This window comes from Urocitellus parryii, chromosome 7 (genome assembly GCF_045843805.1).
Source record: "Urocitellus parryii isolate mUroPar1 chromosome 7, mUroPar1.hap1, whole genome shotgun sequence".
Lineage (NCBI taxonomy): Eukaryota > Metazoa > Chordata > Mammalia > Rodentia > Sciuridae > Urocitellus > Urocitellus parryii.
The window spans coordinates 131,316,113-131,327,461 of NC_135537.1; the positions used below are offsets into that span (position 1 = coordinate 131,316,113).

Here is an 11,349-nt window from a genome sequence, read left to right on the forward strand (position 1 = left end):
AACATACCTATTTCAGCTGTGCAACATTACCTGTATTCGACCTCAACACAAAGCTCTGCATCTTTGCCAAGATGGCTTACTCACTTTCCACTGAAAAACATTCCCACACTTCAAGATTCTCTCTCTCTCTCTCTCTCTCTCTCTCTCTCTCTCTCTCTCTCTCTCTCTCTTCTGTAAGATCCATTGCTTTCTCATTGATTTTTCACATCAAAATTAGGTTGGGGGGGTGATTCTAGTATTTAGCTGTCATCTTCTGCGTGGCTGGGCGTTAGGGAGTGCTTGCAAGGTAACATTGTACTTCTAGGAGAGCTGGGAGAAACCCTGGGTGCAGAGACTATAGTGAAACAGATACCTGCATCTGAGTGGGAGAGGTGAGAGGAGGAGCCCTTTCAACCCACACACAATAGGGGCTTTCCTCTGGGTGTGGTGCCTTGGGAGCTGGGTCTCAGATCCTCTTAAGTGCTGACTTTCTTCCAGGTTCCTGTCCTGGTTCAGGCAAGATGGGCAAGTATGTGATCCGCGTCGCCACCGGGGACTCGCTCTTGGCGGGCTCCACCAACCTGGTGCAGCTGTGGCTAGTAGGCGAGCACGGGGAGGCGGACCTGGGGAAGCTGCTAAGGCCATTGCGGGGAAAGGTGAGTGCAGAGCCTGGGAGCCAGGGCGAGGAGGAGCAGCCCGCACGTTCTGGAGCCCCAGGCCAGAAGCAAGGGGAAGCTGGGCCAGGGAATGAGATGGTGCGAGGGTTGGGTGCCTGATAGAAAAAAAGGAAAGTGAGAAGAGAGAGAATCGAGTAGTATCTCTGCTTGGGTGAAAGGAATAGGGAAGATGCTATTGGAGGCTGGAGGCTGGAGCCCCGCAGAGCTAGCTGTTCCTCCCCACCGCCACCTGCTTCAGGTCTCTCCCTGGGTGTCCCCCGAGGGACAAACAAAGCCAAGTTTCCTCGAAAGCATCCAGACTCCACTGTCCTCGCTAAGGACCTCATAACCTGCCTCTGCGGAATGTTCTGTTCCACAGAAAACGGAGTTGGAGATCGATGTCCCCTTTCACCTGGGGCGCCTCCTGCTGGTGAAGCTGCGCAAGCACAAAAGCCTGTTGAACTTTGACTGGTTCTGCAAGTGGATCACGGTGCAGGGCCCAGGGACCCAAGGAGAGGTCCATTTCCCTTGCTACAGCTGGATCCAGGACGATAGGATTCTCTGTCTACCCGAAGGCACGGGTGAGGGCTCTGGGTAAAGGGTGTGACTCCTCCAGGAAGCGGGGGTCGGGATAGGGGATGCTATGATATAAAAGGGAAAGAGGAGAAAGATGCAGAGGTAAGAAATGCAAGAATGGGATTCAGGAAGAGAACTGATGGAAAGGCCCTGCCGTGGGGCTGAGTGTGAGGGGGGTTCCAGGGAGGACGCCTGTCTTTTGTTTCCCCCTTACCCAGCCCGGTCCGTGAGTGATGACCCCCAGAATCTGTTTAAGAAATATAGGGAACAGGAGCTGGAGGACAGAAGGAAGGCTTATCGGTGAGTCCCAGAAAGCTTCTGATCCCTACTACAGTTAGGAAAACCTCTTGCTCCACCTACTCCCGACTCCATGTTCTTCCTCCAGGTGGGGCTCCTGGAAGGATGGGTTAATCCTGCCTGTAGCAGGGAAGACGCAGAGGGACCTTCCCAGAAATGAACGATTTCTAGAGGATAAGGATTTGGATTTCACCCTCTCTCTAACAAAAGAGTGAGTGCCAGGTCTGGGTGGTGGCCCATACCTGTAATCCAATTACTCCAAAGACTGAGGCAGGAGAATCACAAGTTTGAGGCTAGCCTCAGCAACTGAGCAAGACCCTGTCTCAAAAAAATAAAAAGGTTTGGGATGTAGCTCAGTGGTAAAGCACCATGAATTCAATCCCCTAGTATCTCAAAAGAGAGTGCTGGATTGAGGTTGGGCACTTTCTTCCCAGGCTGTGAGATTTTTCTTATTCTTCTTGCATGTCATTCTTTACACAGGTTGAAGAACTTGGCCATTAAGGAGATATTGGATCTTGCAAATTGCGTACATAGACTGGAAGATTACAAAAAAATATTCCCACGTGGAAAGACTGCCCTGGCAGGTCAGTTACCACAACCTACTAATATATATATATATATATATATATATATATATATATATATATATATATATATATATATATATATATTCCAGCTCGGGGATCTGACAAAAGAGGGGTGATAGAGGGTAGAAGACTGATGTCAGTGCAATGAGGAGCTCACACCATGTCCCCAACTGACGTCCTCAGTGCGGGTCTGTGATTCCTGGAAGGATGATGACCTCTTTGGATACCAGTTCCTCAATGGTGCAAACCCCATGCTCCTGAGGCGTTCTACGAGTCTCCCAGCCCGGCTGGTGCTGCCTCCAGGGATGGAAGAGTTACGAACTCAACTGAACAAAGAGCTCCAGGTACTGTGCTTTTCACCACCCCAGCCATCCCCCTACCATTTTGCCTCCCATTCCTCCCATCTCTTCCTCCCCTTATCTCTTTCATGTTCACCTCCACTATCTGTACCCTCTTTCACGTACACTTAGAATTTCTCAACTTTGACATGATTAACATTGTAAGCCAGATAATTCTTTGCTGTAGAGGACTCCTGTGCATTTTGGGATTCTAGTAGAAACCCTTGACTTTTACCTTCTAGAAGCCAGTAGCATCCTCTGTCCTGGTAGTTATGACAACTGAAAGCATCCCTAGACATTGTCAAATGTTCTGAGGGGAGGGGGGCATCACTCCTGCTTGAGAACCATGATCTGTATAATCCCCTCCTGTGTCTCGTTTTCTTTCCTCTCTTCCATCCCCACCTTCCTGGTTTCTTCTAATGAAGTAATTAGATGGACCTGAGCCTCAGTCTCAGGGAGGAGCTTGGGCTTCTAAAGAGAAACAGCAAAAAGACTGACCAAAGCCTTGAAGAACTAGACTTACATTTTAAAAGAAGGGATAAAGGAAATATTTTGTGCCCCATTTGACTAAAGCCAGGAAGCAGGAAGACAATAGTTGAGAGTGTGGCACATGGTGGAGAGTCAATTCAGGGGATTTGGAGTCTGGTGGAAGACACTGGTCATGAAAACTTTCATTCGGGCCTTTGGTTCTGGGGAAAGTGATTGGTGCTGAAAGCAAAAGCCTGGATGGATAGAGGAAGGATCCACCTTGGGAAATGAGAGAAGGGCAGGTTCAGAATGACTCCAACCCCTTTCTGTGTCCTTGACATTGACCCTACAGGCTGGATCTCTGTTTGAAGCTGATTATACCCTGCTGGATGGGGTCAAACCTAACATGATCATTTTTAAGCAACAATATGTGGCAGCCCCTTTGGTTATGCTGAAGCTACAACCTGATGGAAGACTCTTACCCATGGTTATCCAGGTAAGAGGACCCAGGTGTCTTTCTAGACATTGATCCATTTAGAATTGATCCATTTAGGGACTTAGATACATAATTCTTAGCTCCCATTCTCCCTCCTTCTCTAGCTCCAGCCACCTCGACATGGATGCCCCCCACCTCTGCTCTTCCTGCCTTCGGATCCTCCCATGGCCTGGCTCCTAGCCAAGACATGGGTCCGTAGCTCTGATTTCCAGCTGCACCAGTTACAGTCACATCTGTTAAGGGGACATCTTATGGCTGAAGTTATTTCTGTGGCCACAATGAGGAGCCTGCCCAGTCTGCATCCTATCTACAAGGTATTTTAGCATCTGTGTCATTCTGCATTTGATTGTTGTTCATAGTTCACAATCCTAGCCTTTGAGGCCCAGGGTTTAACCTTGTAGCATATTATATTAGAAGCAATCTTAGTTTATGTGTGCGTGCTCATGTGCATGCGAGTGCATGCACACACACACACACACACACACACACACACACACACAGTCTGCTATGGAAATACCCAGGACACACACTTGCTATAAGGTGGGGAAGATAAGAATAGGTTTTACAAAGGAGTTTATATTTGGACTGAGGAGGTTGTCAAGGGTAGAAAGGGATGGGGACATTCAAGTCCAATCTGTAAAGGAGAGGAATGAAAGGAGCATGGATAATTGTGGATGTTAGGTGTGAATGATTGGAGTGTTGTGTAATAGAACAAGTAAGTGAGAAAAAATAAGCAAGGAAGCCATGTTACTTGGTGGGGAGAAGAAGCAAAGGCTCTGTTTTGACCCTGCAAGGTTTCCAATCCCGGTAGCCATTCATTTGAAAATGTCAGGAGGGCAATGGATATATGAGCCTGGAATTCCTGGAAAAATTGAAGATATAGATTTTAGGGTTATTAGGAAACAGAAGTCTCTAAAGCCATCATACTAGGGAAGATTCTCTGTGGTTTGTAGCCACAGCAGAACATTTCACCCAGGATATAATTCTAGATTACTTCAACCTTTAGAAACTCCTCAGAGGAAGAAGTAGAGTGAGAAAAGTAGCAAGAGAAGGGTCAGCCACTGAGGTGGGGGGAAACAAAAAAAGAAAAGTGTGTAACTCATGGCCGTCAGAGGACAGGGTTTCAACAGGGAGGTAGGATTATATGTTTCTGATGCTGTTGAGAAGCCCACATGGTTAAAGAGAAGGCATATCTGGGTTTGTCAACATGGAAGTCAGTGGTTGATACACTGAAAAATGCTATTCAGGGAAGCAGAGGTGCAAGAAACCTGATTGGTGTGGGCTGAGCGGAAACTGTGAGGTGAGAAAGTCGAGACAACACATGACTCTTCGAAAGACATGGACCCTGGGAGCGTTCCATTTCTTTTTGATTGCTTTCCATTTCTTTTCTCTACCATTAGCTCCTGATCCCCCACTTTCGCTATACCATGGAGATCAACATCCTGGCCCGGAATAATCTTGTCTCTGAATATGGAATTTTTGATCTGGTATGGAAAGGGATGGATGAAGAGGGAGGAAGGTTCGATGTTGGAAGAATCCCAAGGTTTATATCCCTCTTTCATTTTTCCCCCATGATCTGCTTTCTCTACTAAAGGCCTCTCCCTAATCTGTCTCATACCTGAAGAGTCTTCTGGTCCTAAATCTCCCTCGCTTTTTCACCTGGTTTGGCTAATACTAGGTTTGTCCTCAGGTGGTGAGTACAGGTAGTGGAGGCCATGTGGACATTCTCCAGAGAGCCACAGCTTGTTTGACTTACCGTTCCTTCTGCCCTCCTGATGACCTGGCTGACCGTGGGCTCCTGGATGTGAAATCTTCTCTCTATGGCCAGGATGCCCTCAGGCTGTGGGAAATCATCAGTAGGTGAGGGTGATACAGAGAGTGATAGAACGAGGGGGGACCACAGGTACAGAAGGTCCTCCGTTGGCTGGCTGAGTCACAACAACCTTTTCCCTGCGGAACAGGTATGTGCATGGGATGGTGGGACTCTTCTATAAGAGTGATAAAGCCGTGAAGCAAGATTCAGAGCTGCAGGCTTGGTGCAGAGAGATCACTGAAACTGGACTGCAGGGTGCCCAGGACGGGGGGTAAGGCCTGGATCCTCCCCAGTAACCTGTGTCAACACCCACCCACCTGTCAACTTTCCCTGCCTCACAACACCATAAGACACCCTTTCTTGAGGACCCTGAGAATTCCCTGGACTTTTCCACAGTATCCAGAAATCTTAATGATCACTCCTGATTTTCCCAGTTCTTTTCCTTTATCATCCTCTCATATACTCTTTTACTCCTTATGCATGAAGAACTTTCTCCAAAATCAGATACATGACTTCTGTTAGATATTTTTTCTTACTTGTTTCTACTCTTTCCCCCATAGCTCTAAGGTTTATCCCAAGTATATCCTATTTGAGTTCACATTTTATGTGAATCATAGAATTCAGAGTCCAGGTCCATAGGAAATTCTTTAATGTATCTCTGAATATCTTTCCCTCAGGTCCAAATATCTGCCTCATGCCCTGGTCTCAAATTCTCTCATTCTCATTTCACCCAGGTTCCCCCTCTCCTTGGAGTCCCTGGATCAACTCTGCCACTTTGTTACTATGTGTATCTTCACATGCACTGGTCAGCATGCTTCGGCCCACCTGGGACAGGTAACCTGTGGGATCATGCCCCAGGGACTCCTGGGATTAGAATATGAGGGGAGTTAAATGCCTGGGCCATTAACCTGGGTTTCTGAGTGGCTCTTCTATCCGTAGCTAGACTGGTACACCTGGATCCCTAATGGCCCATGCACCATGAGGAAGCCTCCACCCATCTCCAAGGCTGTGACAGAGAAGGATATAGTAGACTCACTGCCTGATCTCCACCAGGCCCATATGCAGAAGACGTTCATCAAGTTCCTTGGCAGACGTCAGCCAGTCATGGTTAGAAACAGATGCCTGGGTTCTGGGGGAGGAGACAGCTAGAGGGAGGGGCAGTAGTCTTGGCTGAGAGGCCCAAGGAGCTGAGCCATCCTGTTCTCTTCTCAGGTGGCCTTGGGGCAGCATAAGGAGAAATATTTCTCAGGCCCTGGGGCCCAGGCTGTGCTGCAGCAATTCCAGGAGGAGCTGGCTGTCATGGACAGGGAGATTAAGGCCCGGAATGCAGGCTTGGAACTTCCCTATGAATACCTTCAACCCAGCATGGTGGAAAACAGTGTGACCATCTGAGAGGTCTTGCCCACTTCGATTCCAAAGCTCACTGTCCCCACACACCCTTGTACTCTTGTTCTCCATGCCCATGTTCTCTGCTAAACAGCTGCCCCCAAAAGCTGTGTTGTCAAGGTGCCTGAAGCTGCCCATCACATAATTTGGGGAATAAACAATGCTTGTTCCCATTGCACATTGAAACCTGGGACCTTCTGTACTTGCCTGCCTTAATGTCTACAAGTTCTATAACTTGGTAGATGATAGTAGAATTTGCAGATAGCCACAAAGATCATAGACTCAATCTTTGACTTGTCTGCCTAGAGGTTTTGTTAGTCCTTAAGTCCTATTACCCGACTATCAGTGGAGAGGAAAGAGGAAAGTTAAAGATCAAACAGAAAATTTCAGACTAGGTATTACTGGCTAGAAATACAGAATGGAAGCCAAGTTAATTTGAGGTAATGGTGGAACTCTTATTGAAAATAATTATCAGGGAATCGGACAGACCAAGTTGAAGAAGGACGGGAGGTAAGGTCTACGGTGTTAATCATATGAGTTGGATTTATGAACAAGGGGGAAAAATAGATGAGTAGACACCAAAGACAGCTTGGGATATACTCATAGATGGGGATCTAAATGGGAAAAGTGAAGCTAGGAAATGAGAATGAACCTAATTTGGGAGGTAAGAAGAAAAGCCAGACAATGTGGATCACAGAAGTCAAGGGAGAAGAAGTTCAAGGATTAAGGGGCTGCCAACTGTGTCTTCCCCCATCTCAAGACATTATTCCATACCCTCTCAGTACTCTCTCCTAGCTCTACCATTTCCTGCACATCACTTCTTTCTCCATTTCCCTCCAGAATATACCCCATCTTCTCCCCAAATCTTCTCAGCAGGTGTCCTCATGTCTTTTGCATAGTACAGTGGAGAAGTCCTTTGTCTGGCCTTCAATTTTTTTCACCTTCATTTCCAGGAGATGCTGATGCAACCACTCTTACTGAGACAGTCTTCCCAGGCAACTGAGCACATTAGGGGCTGTGTTAGCTTCCTGTAGCTACGATAATATACCAGAAATGAACAACTGAAATGGATGAAACATTTATTTAGGCTCACAGTTTTGGAGGTTGTGGTCTACAGTCACTTGATCCCCCCCCCATTTGGGGACTGTGGTGAGCTAGAACATCATAGTGGGTAGCACATGGCAGAGCAAAGCTGCTCCCCTCATGATGGCCAGGAAGGAGGGGCAGGAGAAGGGCTTTTTATAACAAATCCCCTCTTTCATGTGCATTGAATTTTTTCTCCTCCTCCTTCTCCTCCTCCTCCTCCCCCCTCCTCCTCCCCCCTCCTCCCCCCTCCTCCTCCCCCCTCCTCCCCCCTCCTCCTCCCCCCTCTCCTTCCCCCCTCCTCCCCCCTCTCCTTCCCCCCTCCTCCCCCTTCTTCTCCTCCTCTTAGTTTTTATTTCATTTTAATTTATTTATTCCAATGTTATTGGTGCCTTATGGTTGTACACAATGGTGGCATTTATTGTTGCATATTCATATATGAACATAAAACAACAATATAATTTGGCCAATATCATTCCCCAGTATTTCCCTGCTCCATCTCCACCTGATCTCCGTTTGCTTTTCATGAGATTCCCCTCTCCATCTTTCTTTTCCTTTTTCCTCTTTAGCTTACACATTTGAGAGAAAACTTAAGACCCTTGACTTTCTGAATTTGGCTTATTTTGATTAACATAATGTTCTTACGTTCCATCCAGTTCTCCAAATGACACAATTTTATTCTTCTTTATGACTAAACAAAACTCCGTGGTGTTTATCCATTCATCCATTGGCAGGCACCTAGAGTGGCTCCATAGTTTGGCTATTGCAAATTGTGTTACCACAAACATGAATATGCATGTATTGCTATAGAATGATGACTCTAGCTCTTTAGGACAAATACAGAGAGGTGGGATAGCTGGGTCATATTGTGTTTCCGTTCCTAGTCTTTTGAGGAACCTCCACACTGACTTCCAGAGTGGTTAGACTAATTTGCAATCCCATCAACATTGTGAAAGTGTTTCTTTTTCTCCCCATCCTCTCCAGCATTTATTATTGTTTGTATTCTTGATAGATGCTATTCTATTTGGAGTGAGATGAAATTTCAGTGTAGTTTTGATTTGCATTTCCCTGATTGTGAATGATGTTGAGTATTTTTTCCTTATATTTGTTTGTCATTTGTATTTCTTTTCAAAATTGTCTTGTTTAATTCATTTTCCAATTTATTAATTGGGTTATTTGTTTTATGATGTTAATATTTTTTGGTTCTTTATATATTCTGGATATTTGGGTTTTGTCAGAAGAGTAGCTAGCAAATATTTCCTCATATTCTGTAGGTTCTCTCTTCACATTCTTAATTGTTTCCTTTGCTGTGAAGAAGCTTTTTAATTTGATGCCATCAACATTTATTGACTCTGCATTCTTTCCTGAATTTTAGGGGTCATATTGAGGAAGTCATTGCCTGTACCTATATGTTGGAATGTTGATCCTACTTTTTCTTCTAGGAGTTGCATAGTTTATGGTCAAATTCCCAGGTCTTTAATTCTTTTTGAGTTGACTTTTCTTCAGGGTGGGAGATAAGGGCCTCTTCTCATTCTTCTACATAAAGATAACCATTTTTCCAGCACTATTTGTTTAAAAAGATGTCTTTTCTCCAACATATGATTTTGGCACTTTTGTCAAAAATCAGATGACTGTATCTGTGTGGGTTTGTCTGTGCATCTTCTATGCTGTATCTTTATTCTATGTGTTCATATTTATGCCAGTACCATGAAGTTATTGATGCTATAGGTCTGTAGTCTAATTTGAAGTCAGATATTGTGATTCCTCCAGCATTGTTTTTTTGGCTTAAAATTGCTTTGGTTATTCTGAATTTTGGGAGCCAGGAGGACATCATCACCTCAGAAAGAAGAGTCCCACCTTATCCAGATGGGTGGACTTCAAGCCAATGAGATAGGGAAAGACAGTGGAATTAATCTGACCTCACTCTCCTATGTACATATATGAACATACCACAGTGAATCTCACCATCATGTATATCATGTATATCCAAAAGACACTAATTTTAAAAATTATAAGTAAACAGATCAGTAGAATAGAAGGAAGGGAATGGGGGAGGATAGAAGGGAGGAGAAAGCACTGGGAACTGAATTAGATAAAGCTGAAAATCTAATAGTTCTGCTTTCTAATAAAAAATATTTTGTACTGCAAGTTTTCCAAACAATACATAAAACATAAATCTAATCCAGATCTCAATGATGGATACAAATATAGCTTGAGGGTTTTTTCATATTTATAAGCAGTAATTTTGGGGGGGATAATTAATACAACTGTTGTTAACATCATTATCATCATCATCATAATAATAATACTCCTGGCTTTACATACTATACTAGGCTTATGGTCAAATGCTGATTAGCCCAGTAAGGGAGTTCACCCAAAAAACCTAAATCCATTTTCAGTCATGTCTAATCTTGAACACTTTATTCTCCTTTGTTAGCATTTTTAAGACAAGTTGACAAATATTGTTTATGGATCTCCAAGGTTGTTTTTTACCAGTTCAATCTGTTTTATTGAATTCTTGATAACAGGAACAGGACTTGCAAAGTGGGATATCAGAAAGGTCTGTGTTGGAAGTTTTCTTCAAGGCCAAGAGAAAAGTGGCTGTCTGGAAAGTTCTGCATTGAGTTGTACTTGTCTCTACATTGAGTTGTTCCTTTGTTTCTTTTTATTGTGTCCAATCAGCCAGCAAATAGATTTCTTTCAGCTTACTGAAGCTCTGTATTCTTTTGCATTAATCTGTTGTCTTCAAAATAAATTTTAAAAGCTGTTTCAGTTTCCCCTCTTTTCTTTTTTTTCCTTTTGCTTGCATGCACAAAGTGAGGCTTATTTCACAACAAAACAAAATGCCCATATTTTCTTAAGCCATAATGTGAAACCAATAACCCTGTGACTATGTGGCATAGAGCACTAAACTTTGGTCCCATGGCTAAAATTTTAAGATGACTACAAGGAATGCCTGTGACATATGACATCAATCTTGGATGACCATTTGATCTCTAAATAAGAGGAATTTTGTATACTCCAAAGAACTTTCCTATTCTTTTTATTTATTGTTGGTCGTTCAAAACATTACAGAGTTCTTAATACATCATATTTCACAGTTTGATTCAAGTGGATTATGAACTCCCGCTTTTACCCCGTATACAGATTGCTGTATCACATCAGTTTCCCTTACATAATGCCTTTCTAGTGTCTGATGTATTCTGCTGTCTGTCCTATTCTCTACTATCCCCCCTCCCCTCCCCTCCCCTCCCCTCCCCTTTTCTCTCTCTACCCCTTCCACTGTAAATCATTTCTTCCATTTGTATTGTCTTGTCTTACCCCTCCTTTCCTCTTATATGTCATTTTGTATAACCCTGAGGATCGCCTTCCATTTCCATGCGATTTCCCTTCTCACTTCCTTTCCCTCCCACCTCTCAACCCTGCTAATGTAAATCTTCTTCTCAAGCTCTTCGTCCCTACCCTGTCCTTGTTTCCTCCCCTTATATCAAAGGAGTCATTTGGTATTTGTTTTTTAAAGATTGACTAGCTTCACTTAGCATAATCTGCTCTAATGCCATCCATTTCCCTCCAAATTCTATGATTTTGTCATTTTTTAGTGCAGAGTAATACTCCATTGTGTATAAATGCCACATTTTTTTTTATCCATTCATCTATTGAAGGGCATCTA

The 11,349-nt window shown here is 44.1% G+C and overlaps 1 protein-coding gene across 2 annotated transcripts; it reads left to right on the forward strand.

Moving 5' to 3' along the window:
* Positions 1-500: 500 nt before the first annotated feature.
* On the forward strand, positions 501-6,602 carry LOC144255814 (polyunsaturated fatty acid (12S)/(13S)-lipoxygenase, epidermal-type-like). 2 transcript variants are annotated; one of them, XM_077800759.1, is made up of 14 exons: positions 501-635; positions 1,015-1,229; positions 1,443-1,511; positions 1,597-1,719; positions 1,989-2,092; positions 2,279-2,439; positions 3,254-3,397; positions 3,502-3,711; positions 4,798-4,884; positions 5,088-5,257; positions 5,359-5,481; positions 5,945-6,044; positions 6,150-6,317; positions 6,423-6,602. In XM_077800759.1, the coding sequence occupies exons 1-14, from the start codon at positions 501-503 to the stop codon at positions 6,600-6,602; spliced, it is 1,989 nt and encodes a 662-aa protein (XP_077656885.1). The 2 variants fall into 2 exon arrangements, with proteins under 2 accessions (XP_077656885.1, XP_077656884.1); XM_077800758.1 differs by having other exon boundaries at positions 1,015-1,216; positions 1,430-1,511.
* Positions 6,603-11,349: the final 4,747 nt, after the last annotated feature.